This window comes from Rattus norvegicus, chromosome 2 (genome assembly GCF_021556685.1).
Source record: "Rattus norvegicus strain SHRSP/BbbUtx chromosome 2, alternate assembly SHRSP_T2T, whole genome shotgun sequence".
NCBI lineage: Eukaryota > Metazoa > Chordata > Mammalia > Rodentia > Muridae > Rattus > Rattus norvegicus.
Window position 1 is genome coordinate 176,280,341 of NC_141535.1, and position 24,833 is coordinate 176,305,173.

General features: G+C 50.1%; 2 protein-coding genes across 4 annotated transcripts; one reads left to right on the forward strand and one right to left on the reverse strand.

Moving 5' to 3' along the window:
* Pklr (pyruvate kinase L/R) lies at positions 1 to 8,879 on the forward strand. Of its 3 annotated transcripts, none has more exons than XM_087616196.1 (11): positions 1 to 141; positions 1,099 to 1,281; positions 3,238 to 3,329; positions 3,477 to 3,608; positions 3,743 to 3,929; positions 4,246 to 4,516; positions 4,629 to 4,779; positions 4,992 to 5,144; positions 5,238 to 5,404; positions 6,626 to 6,807; positions 7,493 to 8,879. In XM_087616196.1, the coding sequence occupies exons 1-11, from the start codon at positions 42 to 44 to the stop codon at positions 7,597 to 7,599; spliced, it is 1,725 nt and encodes a 574-aa protein (XP_087472322.1). In that variant the 5' UTR covers positions 1 to 41; the 3' UTR covers positions 7,600 to 8,879.
* Positions 8,877 to 23,003, reverse strand: Hcn3 (hyperpolarization-activated cyclic nucleotide-gated potassium channel 3). Its single transcript, NM_053685.2, is given in 8 exon segments — positions 8,877 to 10,399; positions 10,788 to 10,952; positions 12,106 to 12,346; positions 12,709 to 12,855; positions 13,147 to 13,365; positions 13,764 to 13,925; positions 15,255 to 15,684; positions 22,595 to 23,003. Coding segments are annotated over 8 exon segments (2,343 nt in total). The 5' UTR covers positions 22,870 to 23,003; the 3' UTR covers positions 8,877 to 9,695.
* Positions 23,004 to 24,833: the final 1,830 nt, after the last annotated feature.

Sequence of the window (24,833 nt, forward strand, 5' to 3'; positions counted from 1 at the left end):
AGTCTGCCGTTCTTGCAGACACAGTTCCACGCTTTGGAAGCATGTCTGTCCAGGAGAACACTCTACCCCAGCAGCTCTGGCCGTGGATCTTTAGGTCCCAAAAAGACTTGGCAAAGTCTGCCTTAAGTGGGGCTCCCGGAGGTAAGAAGAGGAAGGGAAGCCACTGAAGAGAGAGGAGAATTAGGGTAGAATCAGCGTTGAGAGATGGAGGCCTTGTGGGGTAGGATGCCCAATATAGCCTCACCTCGGCTAAATACAGACCTGATCTGAGCCTTTGATCCAGGCTCTGCAGACAGGCCAAAGGGGATCCAGCAGCATGGGCGCCACGGGGCACTCCCGTGGTTCCTGGACTCTGGCCCCCAGTGTACAAGGCTTCCGTTGGCAAGAGAGATGCTAGCTGGTTATACTTTAACCAGGACTCATCTCATCTGAGCCAGGCCCCATCCCACTGACAAAGGCGCAGTATAAAGCAGACCCACAGACACAGCAGGTAAGCAACGTAGCAGCATGGAAGGTGCTTCTAAACCGGGTGCTCTACTGAGCAGGGCTGGGTCAAGCTACGGATCCGCCAGGGCTGGTTCAAGCTACGGATCCGCCGGATGGATCAGCGCAGCCTTGAATGGGTGGAGGGAAGGTGGAGGGGAGGGGAGTGGAGAAGCCAGAGAATTGCCTGGAGCTGGAAGAAGTAAACAAGAAAATGAGGGAAAGTAACTGAGTGTTTGCAGGCCTAGATAATGAGGTGCAGGCTTGAAGGAGGCCTCTGGGAGGGCTGAAGCTGAGTGGTCTGCAGCGGTGTGACGTTGGGGAAGGTCTCTGTAGCTTGGGGATAGACCTGGATTTGAATCATCTCACTTGGCTGATGCATTTTTTTTTTCTTAGACAATGTATTTTTTTTTCCCCCTTGGTCTTTTTCTTACTTGTAAAGTGGGGATAGAGCAGGACCCTGGAGACTAAACAAAGTAGCGGGTGTGTGATAGTCAAATGGGAGGAAGACCTCGCACCATCTGGAGATCTGAATAGACACAGGGTGCACTGGCAGGAAGCACATGGGGGACAGGCAGGTGTCTGTGCAAGAGCCTGAGTTTCCATCTACGGCAGGGCCAGCGGGATACCTTCGACGTGCGAGTGTGGCTCAACTGACCCAGGAGCTGGGCACTGCCTTCTTCCAGCAGCAGCAACTGCCCGCAGCTATGGCGGACACCTTCCTGGAACACCTCTGCCTTCTGGATATCGACTCACAGCCTGTGGCTGCTCGTAGCACCAGCATCATTGCCACCATTGGTAAGACCACCCAAGCCCTAGAAGCCACACAGGGCCACCCACATGGCTCAGGTGTCTCCTTACTTTGCTATCCTTGTTGTGGTCATTCATTCAACAAATATTTGTGAGATTTGTGCAGGGGTAGGGGGTGGGTTTGTTTTTGTTTTTGTTTTTGTTTTTTTGAGATCGGGTCTTTTTATGTTGTAGCTCTGACTGATGGATAGGCAGGTCTCAAATTTAGAAATCTCCCTACCTTTGCCTCCTGAGAGTTGGACTGGGACCACCTTGCTCCACATGAGGCTGGGTTTTTGAGACAGGGTCTCAGGTAGCCTTGGATATTTCTAGCTTATTTCATAGACCCTATTATATCGTCTTAGCCTGGTGAAAGCATAGGTATGTGATACCACACCCAACTTAACAAATGCTTGTTGAGTACCTGGAAAACAAGGTTTGGAATTGGGGGGTAGACTCTATCTCAAAAACAAATAAGAACGAGGAAAGGTGTCATCTGCACACAGATGGCCTTCCAAGGATAAGGACGGCTGGGATCACAGAGAAGTAAAGGTATATATAATGAACTGAGGACCAGACAGACACACACCTAATACACACATGTCACACAACATACACACACACCACACACATACACATGCACCACACACATACACACACACACCACACATATACTACATACCCACACACACACCACTCACATATCACACACATGTACCACACATACACACATCTTGCACACACACACACACCACACACATATCACTCACACATCACATACATATACCATATATACACACAGCACACACATACACCGTATATGCACCATATCACATACACACACACCATTCACACGTCACACACACACATGCACTATACACACACACCACACATAACACTACTCACACATGACACACATATACTACACATACACAAATCACTCACACATACCATTCATACACATACATCATACACACATACCACACACCACTCACATATACACCACACACACAAACATGTACAGGCCACACACACACACACACACACACACACACACACCAGTCCTCACACATTATGGCTCAGCATGCTCAGCAGATAAAGTCTTGTCATGGAGCTGGGTGACCTGAGTTCAATCCCTGAAACCACATGGAGGATTCGGCCACACACACCAAAAACAAAAACAGAACTCAGTCCAGCCAGGCTATGAGGCCCTGTTTCAAGGAGAGAGGGTGGGCAGTAGCTCTGTTGTTAGAACACTTGCCTCCTGCATGAAGCCCTGGGCTCCGTCCCTAGCGCTACATAAATTGGCTGTCGTAGAGTACACCCTTAACCCAGCACAGGGGAGGACAGGAGAACCAAGCCCAAGGTTATCCCCAGAAGCAGAGCAAACCCAAGGCTAGCCTGGGTTATGGGAGTCCTTGTCTCAGAAGGAAGGACTGTTATTCCTAAAGAATGGGAGATAAGGATGGGTGTAGCTCAGTACTATAGCATTTATTTGCCTCGCATGTAGAAGGCCCTGGCCTCCATCTCCAGAGCAGAAAAAAAAAAATGGTGGCCAGGGAAGAAGAGGGAGGGGGAAGTGCATAGCAGCAGCTGCTGCTGCTGCTGCAGGCTGACGTGGATGAAGACAGGGACAGATCTCAGTTCTGTCAGTGAGATTGCTCAGCTTTCAAAGTGCCTTTTTGACCTGCCTGGCGTTCTGACCCTTCACAGCCTACAGTAACCTCCACAGCATACACTTATGTCAGGTCACTTGCTAACAAAGGTGCCTGAGGCCTGACTGAGATTTAGACATTCCACAAGCTGCCTTCCCAAGGGCTGTGTACTGGTTGGAGTGGGGGAAAAAAAGAGTTTGTGAGTAGAGGAACTTCGAAGGACTCCTGGGTAGGGGAGTCTCTCCGATGTTGCAGATGGGTTTGACTGTCAGGCTTGGGAGGACCTTCTTAGTGGGTTCTCTGGTTCCAGGGCCAGCATCCCGCTCTGTGGACCGCCTCAAGGAGATGATCAAAGCAGGGATGAACATTGCACGACTCAACTTCTCCCATGGCTCCCATGAGGTGTGGGGAAGAAGTCATGGAGGGTGGAGCTGGAGAATGCCCCAAGGTCCTGTTCACTTTGCCTTAAGATCCAGGTTTTGCTCTCTCTCTCTCTCTCTCTCTCTCTCTCTCTCTCTCTCTCTCTCTCTTTCGCTTTCTCTCTGGTAGTACCATGCAGAATCCATCGCCAACATCCGGGAGGCAACTGAGAGTTTTGCAACCTCCCCACTCAGCTACAGACCTGTGGCCATCGCCCTGGACACCAAGGGACCTGAGATACGAACCGGAGTCTTGCAGGGGGTGAGAAGCCTTTGGGTCCGAGCTGTCTGGGGCCTGGAGGAGCATGAGAGCCCTGGAGCAAGAGAGAGGGTCCCTACCCTGTCAGGGTCCACTTGCAAAACTCAGGCTTCTCTACCCACCCCACTCCCCTCCAGGGTCCAGAGTCGGAGGTGGAAATTGTGAAGGGCTCACAGGTGCTGGTGACGGTGGACCCGAAGTTCCAGACAAGGGGCGATGCAAAGACAGTGTGGGTGGACTACCACAATATCACCCGGGTCGTTGCAGTGGGGGGCCGCATCTACATTGACGACGGGCTCATCTCCTTAGTGGTACAGAAAATCGGTACAGAAATGCATCCTGATCTTATGAGGCGCTCCCAAAACCCTGAAACAGGGCATTTTCTCTTCCCTTTGGTTTCTATGTTCTGTCAGCTCCTTACCCATACCTTCCCCTAGTGGTGCTTGCTTCCCCACCTGTCCTAGTGGTCCCTGCTGTCATCATGGGTTGGAGCTGAGCATTTGATGCCTCTTCTTGTGTGTGGAGTGGAGTGAAGGGTTCAGAAGTTCCAATTTCTGGAGGATCCAAGCTTAAGAGTTCCCTCTGCAGTGCCTATATCGCAGCTCAGCCTTACAGACACTGGGTCTCTCTATACCCGCAGGCCCAGAGGGACTGGTGACAGAAGTGGAGCACGGTGGTATCTTGGGCAGCAGGAAGGGTGTGAACTTGCCAAACACTGAGGTGGACCTGCCCGGGCTGTCTGAGCAAGACCTTTTGGATCTGCGCTTCGGGGTGCAGCATAATGTGGACATCATCTTTGCCTCCTTTGTGCGGAAAGCCAGTGACGTGTTAGCAGTCCGGGATGCCCTGGGGCCAGAAGGACAGAACATCAAAATTATCAGCAAAATCGAGAACCATGAAGGCGTGAAGAAGTGAGGCTTAGTCTTTGGTCCGTCAGCCCTCTGTTTCTCTTTCCCTCTCTTCTGCATGATATTTCCTGCCATCTCCTGCCTCTGGCCTAGCCTGGATTCCTCCAACCACCAGGTTTGATGAAATTCTAGAAGTGAGCGATGGCATCATGGTGGCACGGGGTGACCTGGGCATTGAGATCCCTGCGGAGAAGGTTTTCTTGGCTCAGAAGATGATGATTGGACGCTGCAACCTGGCCGGCAAGCCTGTCGTTTGTGCCACACAGGTCTGGAGCAAACCCTTGGGCTTTAAAGGTGCTGAGAAACCTACATGTTGCTGTCTGGTGCCTGGTCACAAAAGACGATGACATGAACTTCCAGGGTCTTACTGTGACCCTGGCACTCTAAGCGTGCAGGTGCCAGAGAAATAGCGTGGGCGGGTTCGGGTCCCCAGTCAGAATGTGACTTCTACAGCTTTGACATCCATGGTGTCACTCAGATGCTGGAGAGCATGATCACTAAGGCTCGACCAACTCGGGCGGAGACAAGCGATGTGGCCAATGCCGTGCTGGATGGGGCTGACTGTATCATGCTGTCCGGAGAGACCGCCAAGGGCAGTTTTCCTGTGGAAGCTGTAATGATGCAACATGCGGTAGGTACTCCGTTCTGAAAAGCTGCTGGGCCAGCGACACAGACCCCTCTGGAACCCCGTTGACTACTCAACCTGACCTACTGGTCCCTGCAGATTGCGCGGGAGGCAGAGGCCGCTGTGTACCACCGCCAGTTGTTTGAGGAGCTACGCCGGGCAGCGCCGCTGAGCCGTGACCCAACTGAGGTCACTGCGATTGGAGCCGTGGAGGCTTCCTTCAAGTGCTGTGCAGCAGCCATCATCGTGCTGACGAAGACTGGCCGGTGAGAAACATATTGGAAACAGGGCTTTGGGCAGGGGCGGCTGACACAGAGGCTAATAAAAAAAGCACTGCTTTAGGGCAAGCAAAGAAACAGCCATGGATGCTAGAGGCCAGGAGAGGCTAGAGGCTTGGACAGGTGGCTTTTTGATGATCTAGAATCAGAGCCAGTGATGGGGGGGGGGGGGCGCACGGGGACGGGGACGCAGCAGGTGATAACCCAAGCACGTTGGCCTTAGGGTATTTGAAGACCAGGCTCTGACAGATCTTCACTGTGCTGAGGTGTTGCTGAAAAGCCCAGTAGGCCCAAGAGCTGAGGATTTTTCTCAAACTTAGTAGTGAGATCCTAAGTAACTTGTTAGGGCTTACAAGCCCTTGACTCCATGGATCTGTGTGAGTTTTTCATTTGTCCCCACCCCACCCCACCCCCATGGGGTTGTGAGGATTAACAAAAAATGGTTAAGAGTCATATGGAGGTTGGGAATGATGTAAACATATCTTCTAGACAGTTTTACCCTTTTTTTGTTGTTTGTTTGGTAGGATTTTTCTGACATAGGGACTTATTAGTCCTGGCTGGCCTGAAACTTCCTTAGTACCTGAAGTAGCCTTGAACTTAACCCTTTACCCCGAGGGCTGAGGTTGTGGGCGTGTCTCACCACGCCTGGCTGGCTTTACATTTCTAATTTTTTGGAGGATTTATTACTTTTATGTGTGCATGTACAGTTCTAAGGCGAGAAGAGGTTGGACCCTCTGGAGCTGGAGTTACAGGCAGTTGTAAGGGATTTGATGTGGGTGCTCAGAACCAACTCTGGTCCTCAGAAAGAGCAGTGCGAGCCTTTAAGAACTGAGCCATCTCTCTAGCCCAGGTTTTACATTTATCTTTCAATATGGATTGACATTTTGCCTGCCCTTACGTCTGAGCACCATTTGCATGTCTGGTGCCAGTGAAGGCCAGAAGAGGATGTTAGAGCCCCTGAAAGTGGACTTAAAAACCATTGTTAGCCACCATGCTGGTGTTGAAAACGTAACCCAGCGTGTGCTCTTAATGGTGAGCCGTCTCTACATCAGGGTAGGTCTTCTTACTACTTAATGAGAAAGACAAAGATCAGAGGAGTATACCTTACCCAAGGACACAGGGTTTGTTAGTGACAGTGACACCTGGAACCATAATTCAAACTCGTTTCTTGGGTCAACACTCAGAGCTAACCTTTTCTTCCTCATGCAGTTCAGCCCAGCTTCTATCTCGATACCGACCTCGGGCGGCTGTCATTGCTGTGACTCGATCTGCCCAGGCTGCCCGACAGGTCCACCTGTCCCGAGGAGTCTTCCCCTTGCTCTACCGTGAGCCTCCAGAGGCCATCTGGGCAGATGATGTGGATCGAAGGGTCCAATTTGGCATTGAAAGTGGTGAGCCTTGCCCTCTGTTCCACAGCCTGCCTTCTTACCCCGACTCCAAAGCTCTGTCTGTCCTCACTGGCCCAAGTTTTCTAGGAATCGCTAAGATGGACATGTCTTGGGCTTTATTTTTGTTTTTTTGTTTGTTTGTTTTTTGTTTTTTTTTTTTAAAGATTTATTCATTTATTATATATAAGTACACTGTAGCTGTCTTCAGACACACCAGAAGAGGGCATCAGATTCTGTTACAGATGGTTGTGAGCCACCATGTGGTTGCTGGGATTTGAACTCAGGACCTCTGGAAGAACAGTCAGTGCTCTTATCCGCTGAGCCATCTCTCCAGCCCATGTCTTGAGCTTTAAAGCAGGAAGGGTAGGCTGAGAGGAAAGGAGTGAGAGCAGGACCCCTGAGAAGTCCTTGCTGCTGTCTGCCACAGCCTAGTAGGACACATCAGTAAGAGGAGGTTCCAGAAGAGCTGGAACTAAATTTTAATTTATAGTTGTCCTTGTCCCATTAGTGCAGCCACATGGGTGAAAAGGCTCAATGCTGAAAAACAGTATACAGCATCCCTCCACACACACATCCTCTCAAACCACTGCCTTGGTTTCCTTTCCCCTACAGGATAGGTAGCCTTGAGGTGGTCGATGCTAATGGCTGACCCAGGTTCTTCAATGACTGTCATATTTTTCTCCACCAGGAAAGCTCCGTGGTTTCCTCCGTGTGGGTGATCTGGTGATTGTGGTGACAGGTTGGCGGCCTGGCTCTGGCTATACCAACATCATGCGGGTGCTGAGCGTATCCTGAAATGCCTCTCCCCATTCTGACCCAGTTACACCCTATTTCTTTCAACCCACACCCCTCCCATAGTCCTACATCTGCCATCTAGCCCCATCCCTGTGCTTTACACAGGCCCTGAATGTCTGTGTCCAATTATACAGTGGCCACCGGCAGCATCGGTTGTATATCCCTGTCTCAATCCGCTCAGCTGGACTCTAAGATACCCTGAGCCTTTAATCCCAGCCCAGCTGGTTGATTCGATTCCTTCCGGGTCCCAATCATTGGAATGGGGGAGTGGAAACAGGGTGATCTTGTCCAATTTTCATACAATCATGATTTTAAAACACTGTCTGATATAACCCTCATGATCAGTTTCCTAGCAAAGTGTCATCTCCTAATGGCCTCAAGTCAGGGCAGAATACTCCTTCAAGGAGCACAGCTCCACACTTTAGGGAAGGCTGGGGCAGCTGGGTACTGGAGAGAACTAAGACAGGCTGGCTTTTCTCTCTCTCTCTCTCTCTCTCTTTTTTTTTTTTTTTTTTTTTCTTTTTTTCGGAGCTGGGGACCGAACCCAGGGCCTTGTGCTTGCTAGGCAAGCGCTCTACCACTGAGCTAAATCCCCAACCCCAGCTTTTCTCTTTTTAATACAAGCTCTCACTGGCCTCAAACTCCTAAGTCCTCCTGCCTGGCCCTCCTAAGGGTAGGGACTACAGGCATGAGTGACCAGCTGGACTTCGGGTAGCCTTATTTTCTTACTGACTCCACAAACCATGGTTGTTCTCCTGCCCACTGCTCTGCTGGGTCAGATGATCCAGAAATTCTTCCACAACCACTTGGCTCCCACATACAAATTAGAAGCAAAACTGAATCTTTTCTTTTAAACCCAACTGTTTAGGTGCAATTATAAAAACAACTCCCACAGGCAAAGAATCCCAGAATCTCCTACCCTAGGAGATGTATAGTCCTGGCCCCACCCATCAATGCTGTAGTATACTCCTGAAGCGGGACAGAACTGGTGGACAGGGGACTCCTCTTGTCCCTAAGAAAGTGGAGGCACTGTTGGCCCACCCCTCCTAGGTTTGAATACTCCAGGCCCTCCTCTTCAGCACCAACAGCAAATCCAGATGAGGAAAAAAAAATAAGTGCAGTTCTGCTGCTGCCCTCCTCTTTTCACTACCTCAATACAGCAAGTTTGAGTATTGCTGCTGATGGCAGTGTGCAAGGACCACAAAGATGTCCCCCCTCAGCCCCCTACCAGAAGGTGGAGAGGACAGAGGAATGAATAATAAAGTGAATGCGTCAAATTAGCAAATGAATAAATAAAATTAATAAGTGACTGAATAAGACACAGGGAAAGATAAAAGGTCACATGAGGATTCAGCCCCTTACCCCCTACCTGGGGGGAGCTAGGCTAGCACAGTAAGGAGGCGCCAAGTATCCCTTAGCTTTAGGGCAACACCATTGAGTCAGGGAGCACAGTGAAGAGCAGCTTCTAGTTTACAAAGGTAGTGCTTTCCACACAGGAGCTGCAGAGGGCAGACTACAGTGGGCAGAGATACCCGTTCTCACGTGGTGTAGACAAGGACGGTCCGTCCACACGTGGCAGTGAGAGGGAAGATGTTCACACCTAGGGCCCTAGACATCTGTTGGCTGTACTAGATAATTGACAGTACCCAGCTACGACAATGGGGATGGGAAGAAAGGACACACTGGGCACAACCTGCAGGGTCACTGACAGGGAGACAGCCATCTAGTCACTCGGCAGTGAAGGAAGCAGCAAGTACTTGTGCTTAATAAAGGCAGGGCTGTGGGCCCAAGCCTGCACCTGGCAGGACTGTGGCCTGGGGACACCCTTGTTAAAGGGCTTTGAGTCACTTCTACTTGGCAGTGGCTACACATTGTACTTAGCACAATGCCTTGACGGGGTAGGCACTGGTACCTATGACAAATGGGTATGTGATTAGGATTCGCAGGCTGCAGCTGCTATGAGCTGAGGACACAGAGGACAACTTTGTGGTAGTAAAGGGCAGTGTGTTAGATCCCCGCAGCCTTCCCCAGGGGGCGTCTACCCTCAGGCACACCTTATTGCGTGCCAATAGCTAAGGCCAGTGCAATCTAGGATTTCACATGTTGGCAGAAATTTGGGGACCTCTGGGGGTAACTGGCTCAGGCACTGATGACCTGGATGGCTGGACAGTCCCTGGAGGCTTGGCCAGGAGCCCCGAGGGGGGCAGACGCTCACTTCCAGAGCCTTTGCGCCTAGGAGAGCCATCCCCCGTGGCTCGCTGAGGCAGAGAGGGTTGAGAGGCAGAGAGTGGGCGGCCCCGAGGTCCTAGCCTCCGACCACCTCCTCCTGGGGGAGGGCCCAACAGAGACACCTGGGAACGCCCTGTCCGGGATAGGCTGGCATGGAGGGTTCGGGCAGGTGGAGCAGGCAGGCGAGAAGTGGACGCCCAGGGTCCCCGGGCCAGCAGAGGACCTGCTCGGACAGGCACCAGTGGGGAGGCTGGGGAGCCTGCTGAGCGTCTAGCAGATCGAGCCAGGAGGGTGGCTGGAGAATCAGGGGAGAGGGGCAGAGGGCCTCGCTGATGAGTCAAGGCTATGGCCACGTTGGAGGTCACAGCAGCTGCCTGCAGAGGTGCGTGTACCAGTGGTTCCCACAGCACTGGCTTTCCACTGAGGCGAGCTCCTGTGCCCGGAGCCAGACCCCGAATACCACGAGCCATGTCTCTGTCGTGTTGTACCAAATGCTGCTCCATGACGCCACCACTGCTGCTGCCTGGACTCGGCTCAGAGCGTTTCCGCTGCAATATCGAATTCTTTTTGCCTACAAGTTGTGCCAGGATCAAGGAGTTAGGAAAGGGAAGGAATCTAAGATGGAGGCTGGATAACCACAGTGTGAGGGAGTCTGAGGGGTGAGTGATGGGAACTCAGACATATGGGAGAGAATGCTTGGCAACAGAAACTGGAAGGTGGTATCAAAAACGGTGAGGTTAAGTACTGGTACCCGAGAGGACACAGGGAATGAGGGTTTGGGGAGACAGCTCCATGGCTATTTCTTTCTAGGGGTAAGACTAGCGAGAAACAGAGCTAATAGCCTGCTGGTACTGGGTAGGTTGGGGTGTGGAGAAGAAACACTAGGGGTAGGTTCCTTGCTATGAAAATGAGATGAGGCTCAGGCAGGGCCCAGAGCAGACAGGGCAGACAGGCCTCACCGATGCGCCGAAGCCGGTCCATGGCCACAGTCTCAAAAGCCCTGCGCATCATCGGGAACTCCTCAAGCACTGCATTGAAGTGGTCCACGCTGAGTGAGTAGAGGCGACAGTAGGTGTCAGCCCTTACACTGGCTGTTCTCCGACCTCGAGTCAGCAGGCAGATCTCTGCAAAAGTGGGGAAGAGGCTTAGAGGTCCCATCCCTAGAGCTTCCCCCCACTAGGTCTGCAGCAGCTAACCTAGCACCCTCAGATTCGTCCTTAGACTTGGGAGAATGATTCCCTGGTGTAAGGTCCCTAACTGCTCTAAGCACTGTCTGTCTCATCTGCACATCTGGAAGGCTGCTCACTTTTTATTCTCTTCAGACAAACAGGTCTGCCAGACCCAGATGTTCTCAGTTCCTTTACACATTAACTCCCAACCCAGTCCTCTCTCTGTCCCAGGGTGTACCCTATCTTGACTTGGGAGGAGAAAAGCAGGCTGAACAGACACCAAGTGGGACTGACTTGAAGGTAGGGGATGCTTAGCCGGCTGGCAGGCTGTGTGAGCCTCAAGTCACTTTGGGCAGTGGCTGGCTGCACTTCTTCCAAAGCCACAGCCTGGCCTTCCAGACAGCCCCACAAAGCTTAAGTCTGTGGGAAGGCCCTGCTTCATTCCTGGCTTTCCCTCAACTCACGGGATCCTTGCATTTTGTCATTAATAATGCTACAGAGCCGCTGGCCCAGTATCTTGCAGTCTGGCCATGCACTAGACTCTCCTGAGAAGCTTTTGAAAAATTAAATAAATAAGAAACCAACTGCTGGGTGTGGTGGCACATGCCTTTAATCCCAGCATTTGGAAAGCAGAGGCAGGTAGAAGTCTGTGAGTTCAAGGCCAGCCTGGTTTAAATAGTGAGTTCCTGCACAGCCAGAGCTATATATATAGACCTGGTCTCAAAAAGTAAAATAAAGGCTGGAGAGATGGCTCAGCGGTTAAGAGCAATGACTGCTCTTCTGGAGGTCCTGAGTTCAATTCCCAGCAACCGCATGGTGGCTCACAACCATCTGTAATGGGATCAGATGCCTTCTTCTGGTGTTTCTGAAGATAGCTACAGTGTACTCTACATAAAATAGATAAAAAGAATTCTTAAAAAAATAAGATAAAAATAAATAAATAAAATAAGATACAGCACTTTAGCCCTGGATCAGACTCAGTGAGAAGGTTTGGATCAGGGTTGTTCTGTGATTTTGTAACATCAACAGGTGGGGCCCTGCTCCTAGGAAACAACTGCAGTCTGCACAAAGTTCATGACCCCCCCCACCTTCCCAGAGGCCTGCTGACCCCCAAAGTAGGATCCGTCAGTGAGGCGAGTGTCCCGGGCGCCCCGTGCCAACACACTGAGCAGCCCATGCTGGATGAAGTACATCTTCCTGCCCACGGAGCCCTCACGCACCACCAGATCCCCAGGTTGGAAGACCTCAAAACGGAGCTTGGTGAGTACTGCGGTGACGAAACTGGGGTCAGCATGAGCAAACAGCGGCATGTGGGCCACCAGGCCCCGGCAGGTGAAGTTAATAATCTCCTAGACATAGGAGGGGCCTATCAGACAGGCTCTGCCCCCTGCTGGAAGATGCCCCCACCAAGCCCATCTGTCTCCAGAAAAGCCATCCATCCTGTCTCGATCAGTCAATGGATGGGCATGCGACAACCGGTGTGGGGACTTCCCTGAGAACCTGCTTTCAAGACTTTCCACCATGGTGTCCTGCAGCCCCTTTCAGATAGCCTTGGCTCCCATAAGACCTTCCACAGAAAGTCACCTCCCCTCAAATGCTTGTCCTCCTTCCCACAGGAATATCTGATAACCACTCCCTTGTAACCCAGGTAGCACCTCCAGAAGCCCAGGTCCTAGAAGAGCCCTTCCCACAAGGTCCAGCCCGGCCCCACCTCCCGAAGCGGCTCGCTCAGCTCCCCCAGGATGCTCTCTTCATCGAACATCTTGCCCTGGTACCGATGCTCGTAGTACTCGTGGATGCGCTGCCGTGTGTCGGCTGGCAGCTTGTGGAAGGACATGTACTGCTCCACCTGCTTGTACTGGAGAGGCAACACCAGTTGCCGGTAGGAAAAGGATGTGGAGACATGGGGCCAAAACAATGGGGGTGGGAGTGTGCACAACAAGTTGGACCCAGAGGTGATAAATGTGGTATACACAGGTATACACGGAACCACGAGGGACACACGGATAATGTTGGATGTGGGGAAGACTGCGTAGTCACAGAAAATGGGACAAATGGATATGAGGCAGGAAAGGACATAGGGGCCCATCAGAACACAGTCTCCAGCTCTCCCCCAAGGCCACCCCTCCCCTCTCTTATCCCTGCTGACCTTCTCCTGGTACTGGCGCCGGGACGAGTCCAGGGACTGGATGAGGGCGGTGGCGTGGCCGATGAACATGGCATAGCAGGTGGCGCCCACAATCATGCTGAGCATGGTGAGCCAGACGTCAGGCATGCCTACTGGTGCCTGCTGCCCGTAGCCAATGCACAGCATGTGACTCATGGCCTTGAACAGGGCGTGGGAGTACTGGCGGCCCCACGAGTGGTTCTGGGGGGCAGAGTGCGTTGCAGAACAGGGCTTGGGCCCCTCCAAGTCACATTCTCCACCTGCCCCCCTTTTCTCCCTTTCAGCTCTCTGTGTACCCATCCTACCTCAGGCCTTCCCCTCAGTAGCCATTTGTTAGGTGAGTGAAGACCCCAAAGCAAAGGGGGTTTCTTCTGTTGGTGGGGACCCTGGCTTTTGCTAGAGTTTCTTCTTCGCCTGCTCCCTCTATCACATGAGCACCTCCTGTCTTGGTCTCTTACCCTTCTCCGACCCTAATCCCATCTCCTTCTACCTTCTGTCTGGATCATCCCCTACCTTCTGCTCCCTATGGCTACCCCTGTTGCTCAGGCAGAAGAGCCCATTAGAGGCCCAGGAGTACCAGAGTCGGGGGTACTTCTCACCACCATGCGGTTCATGGAGACCCAGCAGTCGGAAGGGAAGTCCTGCAGCATAGGGACCAGGAACTGCAGACAGCCATCCCAGTGACACAGCAGCAACATCATTCCAATGAGGTTGAAGATGCGAACCACTGCACTGGCCAGGTCGTAGGTCATGTGAAAGATCTGAGGAGCCCGAGGAAGCTCTGCTATGGACCAGAACCCCTCCCTGCTGGTCCCCCTCGGTCCCAGTCTTGCAAATTCCCCTTAACTCTCTCTTTCCCTTTCCCAGTATCTCAAATTAAAAAAAATTTAAAAATATCTATTAACCTGGTGTGGTGTCAAGTGCCTGTAACCTAACTACCAGGGAAGCTGAGGCAGGAGGATCAGAAGTTTAAGGCCGGACTGGAGAGATGGCTCAGTGGTTAAGAGCACTGACTACTCTTCCAGAGGTCCCGAGTTCAATTCCCAGCAACCACATGGTGTCTCACACCCATCTGTAAGGAGATCCGATGCCCTCTTCTGGTGTGTCTGAGGACAGCTGCTACACTTACCCATATAAATAAAAATAAATTTTTTAAAGAAGGAGGAGGAGGAGGAAGAGGAATAGAAAGAGGAGCAGGAGGAAGAGCAGGAGGAGGAGGGAGAGGAGGAGAAGAAGAAGAGGAAGAAGAAGAAGAAGATGAAGAAGTAGTAGTAGTAGTAGTAGTAGTAGTTGTTGTTGTTGTTGTTGTTGTTGTTGTTTAAGGCCAGCCTAGGCAACTTTCTTTTCCTTTCAATTAAAACAAAAATTGAGCTAGGTATAATGGTGCAGCCTTTAATCCCAGCACTCAGGAGGCAGAGGCAGGTGGATCTCCTCTATTCAAGGCAAGCCTGATCTACGTAGCGAGTTCCAGGACAGTCAGGTCTACATAGAGATACCCTGTCTTAAACAAAAAAAAACAAAACAAAATTATATGAATTTGGCTGTTTTGCCTACATAAATGTCTGTGTATCATAGGCTTGCCAGGTGCTCTGGGAGGCCAGAGGGTGTCTGATCCCTTTGAAATAGAGTTACAGACAGTTGTGAGCCAGCGTGTGAGAGTTGGGAATTGAACTTGGGTCCTCTGGAAGGGCAGCCAGTGCTCTTAACTGCTGAGCCATTTCTCCAGGCCCCAGCATGAGCAATGTAGTAAGGTCCCATTTCAAAATAAAAAGAGCTGGGTAACACTGTCAGAACTGATAAGATAGCAAAGCATGTACATCGCCACTATACCCTGCTGCCAGGAGAGGCACCGCCTACTCATACCCAATCCTCCCGCCAAGAATCAGCTGAGCCTTGAGTGTTTGCCCACCGCTCTGTACCCCCACCCTTACCCCAGGCCTCATTCCCTGCTGCCCTCCCATCAACTTTGTAAAGAATTCACACTTGGAAGCCTCAGGCACCTTCCCCCAGCCCATAGAATCACCAGAACTTCCACCCATAGCGCCTCTCTGAGGAGTAGGATAAGCCCCCTGCCCACCTCCCCACCCCACCTCCTCCCACTGGTGCATGTATCGGATGAGGCGGGAGAGGCGGAGCAGCCGCAGCAGGCTAAGGATCTTGGTGAATCTAACGATGCGCAGGGCCCGTGCCGTTTTGTAGACCTCAGCGTCTAGTCGTGGCTCCAGCTCTACCACTAGGAAGATGTAATCCACAGGGATGGAGGAAATCAGGTCCACCAGGAACCAGGTGCGCAGGTAACGCGTGCGGATAGCCCTGGGCGCCAACAGGATCTCCGCACCTTCCTCCACCACGATGCCAGTTCGGAAGTTGAGCACCAGATCCAGCAGGAAGAAAGTGTCCGAGAGGACATTGAAGACGATCCAGGGTGGGGAGTTCTCCTCCTTGAAGAAAGTGATGCCCACGGGCAGTACTATGAGGTTCCCCACCATCAGCAGCAGCATGATCAGGTCCCAGTAAAACCTAAGTGGGCATGGAATAGAGCGCGATTGTGTCACTCTCCTTCTGCGTCTCGATTGACAGAAGTTAGCCTGAGATAGCCAAGAGTGGCCAAGATCACAGCACCACAAAAACGTCGTTTAAATCTACTGAGAGCGAAAATTGGAATCGCCATTTGGGAAAAGAGCACTATTTAATGGAGGTAGATATTTAAATTCTGTCCCCTTGTGTACAAACACCCAAGGGAGTTGTTGGAATTAATGGTGTAATAAGCCCCTAGAAAAGTCACATGGTCCAGATACTTTATTTTTAAGCCAAATGCCTAGATTGGGCAGATCTAGGGATAGTCTAGCTCATTCCCCAGCTATTAAAGCCCCTTGTTACTCGCTGTTTCTCCTGGCCATGCAGTTCTGGTCCGTGGCGGCTTCCTCTCTGCCCATCATATTCTCTCTCCCCCACCTACAACCTCCCCAGAAACCTCCAGTCACACCTAACTCCCTCCACTGCCCAATCACAGGCAGTGATCACAGGCTCCATCCTTTATTGACCAGTTAAACCGGGGAGAAGGTTCACATGTGGACATCTGCTCATCCGGTGAGCAGCAACCATACACTGAGGAACAAGTCTCAGCTATAGGATACACGCAGTATCAGAGCGACCCACTATATAATGGGAACACGCACTCCAGGAAATATAACCAGTAATGTCTGTAGCAGGACTAAACTTGGGAACAAATGTCACCAGTAGAAAATGGAGACAGCTGGAGACAGAGTTCATCAGCTAAGAGCACTGGCTGCTCTTGCAGAGGCCCTGAGTCTGTTTCCCTGGCAGCTCAGAACCATCTACAACTCTGGTTCCATCAGGTCTTATGCTCTTTTCTGGCTCCAGGGGTACCAGGCAAACAGTTGGTACACAGACATACATGTAGGACGGACGGACGGACGGACGGACAGACAGACAGAGACAGACAGACAGACACACACACACACACACACAGAGGCTCAGAAAAAATGTAGATAAATAAGGCACAAGACATAGAGGTAAATATATCCATAGATATATTCATAGCTTGGAACACGTACAGCATACATGAATCTCATATTTGAATAAAGAATAGATTTATCTTTATTTTATACATGTGGGTATTTTGCCATAACATATGTAAATACAGCACGAACATGTAGTGCTCACAAAGACCCGAAGACAGTACCAGATCTCTAGAACTGGGGTTACAGAAGGCTGTGAACCACCATGTGGAGCTGGAAAACAAACACAGGTCCTCTTACAAGGGTGGTCAGTACTTTTTTAAAAAACGATTTTAATTTTTATTGAAAATAGATATTTTTTCATGCAACATGTTCTGATCATGGGTTTCCCTTCCTCAACTCCTTCCAGATCCTCCCCTCCTCCCCACCCACCAAAGCCCACACCTTTCTTTCTCTCTTTCATTAGAAAACATTCAGGTGGGGCTGGAGAGGTGGCTCAGTGGTTAAGAGCACTGACTGCTCTACCCAGAGGTCCTGAGTTCAAATCCCAGCACCCACATGGTGGCTCACAACCATCTGTAATGAGATCTGATGCCCTCCTCTGGTGTGTCTGAAGATGGCTGCAGTGTATCCCCATACATGAAATAAATCTTTAAAAAGAGAAGAAAACAAACAGGCAAGTAAACAAACACACAAACAAATAAGAATAGGACAAAACAAGCAAGCAGGAAAAAAACCGCCAAAGAAAAAGCACAAGAAATGCAGATGCAGACACATATACATTCACACACACAAAAGTCACATAAAAATATGAGATCAGGGGGCTGGGGATTTAGCTCAGTGGTAGAGCGCTTGCCTAGGAAGCACAAGGCCCTGGGTTCGGTCCCCAGCTCCGAAAAAAAGACCAAAAAAAAAAAAAATATGAGATCAGAAACTGTAATATACAAAAAAGAGACCTGCAAAGTTAAGAAAAATGCCCAGACAAAACACTATATGACAAACATCTTCCAAAAAATACCCCTGAATCCATTTTGTGTTAGGTATCTACTGCTGACATGTGGCCTGCCCTTAAGGTTTACATACCCAGTGAGACCATTGGAGAATCTCTCCTTATTCCCTTTCCGAGAAGCTGTCAAGTGAAGATAGCTTCTGGCTTAGGATGCAGACTTGTGCCCACTTTTCCTGTCAGTGCTAGTACTTCATCTGGTTTAAACCTGTGCGTATCATGCATACTACCAAAGTCTCAGTGAGTTCATATGTATGTCAGCCGTCTTGCATCTAGAAGGTCTTGTTCCTTGGTGTCTTCCATCCCCACTGGCTCTTAGGACCTTTCTGTTTCCTCTTGTGCATAGTTCCCTGAATCCTGAGGGGGAGGCATTTGATGGAGACATGCCATTTAGGACTGAGAGTTCGGAGGTCTCTCACTCTCTACCCTACAGCTGTGGGTCTCTGTCTCTGTTCCCAACTATTGCAGGAGGAAGCTTTTCTGATGATAGCTGAACAAGAAACAGATCAACGAGTGTAGTGATTTGAATAAAAATGGCCCCCACAGGTTCATCTATCTGAATACTTAGTCGGAGGGAATAGAAGTGCTTGAAAGGATCAGAAGGATTAGGAGATGTGGTCTTGTCCAATAGGTACGTCCTTACTGAAGGTAGTGGGTCACTAAATGTGGGCTTTAAAGTTTCAAAAGCCCACACCAGGCCCAGCTTCTCTGTCTTCCAACCAGTGAACCGGGAAGCAGCTCTCAGCCTCTGCTTCCGCACCATGCTCCCTGCTGTGATGATAATGGACTAAGCCTCTGAAATTGTAAGCCAGCCCCCAATTAAATGCTTTCTCTTATAAACTGCTTGGCCATGGCTTCTCTTCACAGCAGTAGAACAGTGACTAAGACAATGACTATGGCTGGATGTGCATAGGGTTATTTTATTGCTACATTCCTTTTTTTTTTTGAAGATTTATTTATTTATCATATAGAAGTACACAGTAGCTGTCTTCAGACACACCAGAAGAGGGTATCGGATCCTATTACAGATGGCTGTGAGCCACCATGTGGTTGCTGGGATTTGAACTCAGGACCTCTGGGAAAGCAGTCAGTGCTCTTAACCACTGAGCCATCTCTCCAGCCCTTATTGCTGCATTCCTTTAGCAGAACAACAGTATTTGGTTTTCTCGTAGCTCCAGGGCCTAGCTAGTCTAGGGTTTTGGGCTGCTAAGCAGTGTCAGGCATGGGTTGCATCTCATGGAGAAAGCCTTAAATCTAACTAACCAGGTAGTTGCTGGCTACATCCACAACCTTTGTGCTGCCATTGCATCAATGTACCGCACGGGCAGCTCATCGCTGTAGATCACAGGGTTTGTAGCTGGGCTGGTGGTTACCTTTCTCCTCTGGTAGTACCCAAGAGTACCTTTCAGTACCATGAACGCTGGTCAGCAGGAGTGAGCAGAGTGCTGTTAACCACTGTGCTCTCTCCAGCCCCTGGATCTCACAGTTTTAGCATTGAGCAAAAGAAGCAAAAGACAAGGATACAAATCAGATGACCATGTGTACATGAAGTTCCAAAAGGGACACGGAAAAGTGATGAGACTTTTTTAGCCTTTCTGTTTTACTTATTTTTAATTTTTACTACTACTACAACAACAACAACAACAACTACTACTACTACTACTACTACTACTACTACTACTACTACTACTACTACTAGTGTGTGTGTTTATTGTATGTGGTGCATGTGGAGGTCAGAGTGTGACCGTGAGCTCCATTCTCTCCCCAGAGGCTGGATTCCGATTACACCTTTAGCTTCTATGCTATGCTACCAGCCCCTTTCTATTTTATTTTTACTTTATGGCAAAATTATTTTTACTGTTTACTACTATTGTCTTTATTTATAAGTTAGAATCAAGAGACAAAAAACGATGGCCCGAAGGACCAAGGAGCAAATAACTAAAACCCTAAAGGCTACTGAACAAAGAAAGGAAAAGGGAAAGAGAGCAGAGAAAGGAAATCAGGTTAAAGAGAAAAGCACAGAGACATTCTTCTTCCTTCCCCACAGAGAATGAAGAAGTCAAAGACGTAATGATACATCAGCCTGGGCGCACGCGTGCGTGCGTGCGTGCGTGCGTGCGTGCGTGCGTGCGTGCGCGCGCGCGCGCGCGTGTGTGTGTGTGTGTGTGTGTGTGTGTGTGTGCGCACGCTCACGTATTCATGTCATAGCACACATATGAAGGTCAGAGGATGACTTGTAGGAATCAGCTCTCCCCTTCCTCCATGTGGGTCCAGGAACTGATTTCAATCGTAAGGCTTCTTGACAGGCTCCGTACCACAGAATCTAGAATGTAGGAATGATGTAGTTCAGTGGTAAAGTGTGTGCCTAGCATGTTTGAGGCTCTAGTTTCAATTCCTAGTACATTCCATCCGCCTGTGAAAAATGAGAATAGTGGATTTAAGAGAAGACTGTGAGATTAAGCTGGGTGATGGTGGCACACACCTTTCCCAGCACTTGGGAGGCAGAGGCAGGTGGATCTCTGAGTTCAAAGCCAGCCTGGTCTACAGAGTGAGTTCTAGGACAGCCAGCCTACACAGAGAAATTCTGTCTCAACCAAACCAAACCAAACCAAACAAAAACAAACAAATAACAATAAAAAACACACCAAAAACAAACCAAAAGACAAACAAAAACAAAAACAAAAAAACCCACATGCACACAGGCTGCAGAACTGGCTCAGTGTTTAAAGGCACTGGCTGCTCTTGCAGAAGTCCCAGGCTCAATGCCCAGCACCCAAACGCCAGTCCACATCCATCTGTAATTCCAGTGCCAGGGGATCCGACCCACTCCTCTGATCTTCAGTCACTGCATTCACATAATAAACAGACATATGCAGGCAAAATACTCATACACACAAAATAAATCTAATTGTTTTCAAAAAGTAAACAATGTGAACACAGTTGCATACACACCCATGCACACACACTGACATGCACACACACATAAGCACACACACAAGACAAACAAATACAACACACACACATAATGGCACCAAGATTGTTTTGTAATTTTTTTTTTTTTTTTTTTTGGTTCTTTTTTTCGGAGCTGGGGACCGAACCCAGGGCCTTGCGCTTCCTAGGTAAGCGCTCTACCACTGAGCTAAATCCCCAGCCCCTTGTTTTGTAATTTTTAAAACTAGGGAGCCTATGCTGGTCTCACTGGGCTGTTGGTAAGTTTTCCAGATGTAGACGGTGTTAACTGTATGAACAGTAGTTGTTGTTACAGCACATCCACTCGATCTCCAGATTTCTGAAACTTCTTTTCCTATCTCCAGGTCTCTATTTCTAGTCTAGGCTGTCTTTCCTTTCTCTATCACCCCACTCCATCCCTATTCTCCAAAAGAGCTAGAACAGGGATGCTGTTCTTCTGCAGGTGGGGAACTGCCACCCATGGTGGGTGTGGGGGTGGAAGAGGCCGCCTTGCACTCATCTAAACTGAGTCTTTCGGGGATGCCCATCCCCCTCCAGATGGCTATGCACATAGGACTTCCTGGGAGATCCCAAGACAGCAAGGCTTGAGCTGTGCACCCCTTCCCTCCTCCAGGCTGCCTGTGCAAGCTGAGCTGGGCAAGGACAAGGTTGCCTCAGAAGAAAGTGTGTAAATATGAGATCAGGAGGGAAGCAGGGGCCAACATTCAGAGGAAAAAAAAAAAAACTACTGGAGCACACAAGATGGTTTCAGGGCTAATCCCAGTGTAAGTCCCAAACATAGTCCCCTTCTGATTCTGATTGCAAAAATCAATCCTCTCAACCTCCTAAAAAGCTTGCTAATTTCCAAGTCCAGACCCACCCCTGAACACCCCTCAGACTTGAATGTTTCGCTTAGCAACAAACCCCTGATGTTTCTTCCTCCCCTTCCTTAGCTGCAGAGGAGAAATCTTGCACTGTGAGACACTGGGAGAGAGGAGGAAAGGTTGGCCGCGCCATCAGAGCATCTTCACAGCCTGACTCACAGGCAGTCACAAGCCCAGCGGGTGATGTGATAGAGGATTGTGAGGCAACACAACTCTGAAGGGGATATGGCTTCTGGGGATACGTCTGAGGGTGAACTGGGGGAGGGGAGGGGAGGGAATCTGCTGGAGGAGAGATGGCAGGTGAGAGTGAAAGAATAAAGATAGTAAAGAACAACGCGAACTGAAGGAATATTTGCAGGGAGTGAATGTTTGAGGATGGGAGATACTGTCTGGGCCTCTGATTGTGTTCACAGGCTCCAAAGACACACACCTCATTTCAACCGAAAGCTGTCCTTCACCGTCCCCAAGGACAGGGCTGATTTTCTCCCCTAGCGACCTTGATGTAGACGTACAGCCTGAAGGGGACTGCGAAATGGCTACATCCCCACTCTCTGTCCCTTTTCCATGGGAAACACCTGGGCGGTGGCCGAGCCCCTGCTTTCCTCCCCAATCTTTCAGAGTACCCGCCCCGCCCCGCCGCATTCAGCCTTCAGCACCACGGACAGCAGACAGAGCTGCGGACCCGACTGACCCCGGTCCCTCTCCAGCGTTCCCCGCGTCTCTAGTACTTCAGCGTCCCTGATCTGTTCGGCTGAATTGGGCAAGTGTTTGGTGTGTGGGTAAAGCGTGGTAGAAAGCGGAGCTAGGCTTCTTCCTCAGGTCTCCCAGCTTTGGGATATGATATAATTTCCCACACCCCCAGAAAACGGTACTGAAAAGAAGCAAGGTTTCCGAACTCTCCGTAGTCCATGGGGTTTCTGCATTGGACCCAGCAAGTCCCCGCAGATTACCTGATGTTTGCTGCCCCTTATGTTTCCCTACCCTAACAAAACAGAGGACCTCGGGGAAACTCGCCTAGGAATTCCCAGGCTGGGTTGGAGGAGGTGACTCTGCAACTCCAACCGGCTGGTAGCACTAGTCCCTCGCTCTCCTCCTTGAGCCCCCCGTACCGGAAGTCGCTGTAGGGGTGGATGATCCAGGCCCCGGCGGACTTCACCCTCTCCTGCTCGATTTCCACCGCTTTGTGGCTGCCGAAGACCCGGAGAGAGAACTTGTTGACGGTCGGCTGCAGCAGCGTCCCGAGCTGCCGCCTCTTCGGCTCGGGCGCAGACTCTGGCACCCCACCTGAGGCCGCGCGGGCCTGGGCGGGAGCCGCAGGAGGCGTCTCGCGTGCAGGAGTCGCCGCTTCCCCGTCCCCCACCGCCGGCCGCGCCTCCTCCTCCATGGCTGCCCTCACTCGTTGGGCCTCTCCAACCGGTCCATGGCCGTGGCGGGCGCGCAGGTGCCTGGGAGCGCAGCCCAGGCAGGGGAGCTCCGACCCGCGTGCGCCCCGGGCGCAGGGGGCGTGTGCAGGGGGACAGACGTGTAGGCACTGCGCCCCCTGGCGAGGGCTGCGCGAGACCGGGTGGGGCGGGCGGTCGGCCAAACTGCTGCCCACACTTCCCGAGAGGGCGTGGCTTAGGGGGGGTGGAGGCCTGAGTGTTTGTGTGTGTGTGTGTGTGTGTGTGTGTGTGTGTGTGTGTTGTGTGTGTTGGAGTGTGCGGCTTGCTTCTGGAGGCGGGAAACTCACAGGGGCATATGCAGCCGGGGGACCTCCGAGGGTCAGGGACAGAATGAGAATTTGAGATTCTTCTTCCCTGTCCCTTCTGTTCTGATCATGTCCTTTCCTCCTCTCCTAGGTGTCTTGCTATGCCAGAGATCCTCTAAACTGCTTTCTGTAGTATGTTTTCCCAAATTCAATGAGCCAACCTTTATCAAAACTACTCATTGAGTACATGCTGAGGATGCAAAACTGAGCACAGAAATCTTAGCTAAGTTAATGTTCCATCTCAATAAACGGATCAACAACCAAGGAAATACCATACTACATGCCTTTAAGGGCTTTAAGTCTAGAATATCTTAGCCTCTTCTTACAGCCACTGCCTTAGATAAACCCTTATAATTTCCAACTAAATGATTTCAGGAAGTTTACATTTTATTTTTGACATAGGCTGTAGTTCAGGCTGGTCTTGAACTTCTGATCTTCCTTCCTTGCATTTCAAGTGCTGGGATTACAAATGTGTGCCACTCTACCTGGTTTCAGAAATTTTTAATAATTTCTGCTGGGCGTGGTGTTGCAGTTCTTTGATCCCAGCACGTGAAAGACAGAAGCAAGTAGATCTCTGAGTTTGACACCAGCCTGGACTTTATAGTAAGTACCAGGACGACCATGGCTACATAGAAAGGCTGTCTCAAAAAACAAAACAAAACAAAACAAAACTCTTCAACGAACTCTCCCAGACAAATTCATCTTTTCAGCCCCCAGGTAAACTTTCTACAATCCATATGAAACTGTGCAACTTGCTTAAAGTCCTCTGAAGTTTCTCCATTTTAGAAATGCATTTAAGCTCCTTAGCTAAACTTACCAATCACTAAAACTTTGGAATTAAGTCTCAACAACTTTTGTTTACTTTATGTGTCTGAGGGGTTTGTTCCAATGTTTGTTCTATGAACCATGTGTGCGCCTGGTGCTTGCAGAGGTGAGATGAAGGCGCTAAGGCCCTGGAACTAGAGTTAAAGAGAGTTATAAGCCATTATGTTGCTCTGGGACTTGAACTTGGTTCACTCCAGGAGAGCAGTGAGCTTTATCTCCAGCTCTGAGTAATTGCTCTTTTTTTTTTTAAGCCCAAGCTACAGGTGATGGAATGCTTTGTTCTGCTGTCTCTGAATCTTTACGAGGTAGTTTCCCTGTTTGTTTGTTTTGTTCTTATTTTTAACAGATTTATTAACTTGTATGCATACACTGTGACTGCTGTCTTCAGACACACCAGAACAGGGTGTCAGATGTCAGACCCATTACAGATGGTTGTGGATCATAAATTGGTAGCTGGGAATTGAACTCAGGACCTCTGGAAGAGCAGTCAGTGCCTTTAACCACTGAGCCATCTCTCCAGCCCTCCCTGTTTGTTCTTTTCCTCCAAGGCTCTTTCATGCTCATACTTTTTCTCTCAGTCTAGTCTAGAGCTTTCTAAGAGCAGGTTGGGCAGTACTATTATAGCAGCTCCTGTCACAGGTTTACTTTTGTTATTGTTATACAGGGTCTGACTATGCTGCCTTGGCTGTCATGGAGCACAATATGTAGACCAGGCTGACTGGAATCCACAGAGATTCCCCTGCCTCTGCCACGATGCCATCATTTTTTTACAGGTC

Coding starts and splice junctions, on each gene's coding strand:
- Pklr (XM_087616196.1), top strand. CDS start 42: ATGTCTGTCCAGGAGAACACTCTACCCCAGCAGCTCTGGCCGTGGATC. Junction 3,330..3,476: donor TCTCCCATGGCTCCCATGAG/GTGTGGGGAAGA, acceptor TCTCTCTGGTAG/TACCATGCAGAATCCATCGC. Junction 4,517..4,628: donor AACCATGAAGGCGTGAAGAA/GTGAGGCTTAGT, acceptor TCCAACCACCAG/GTTTGATGAAATTCTAGAAG.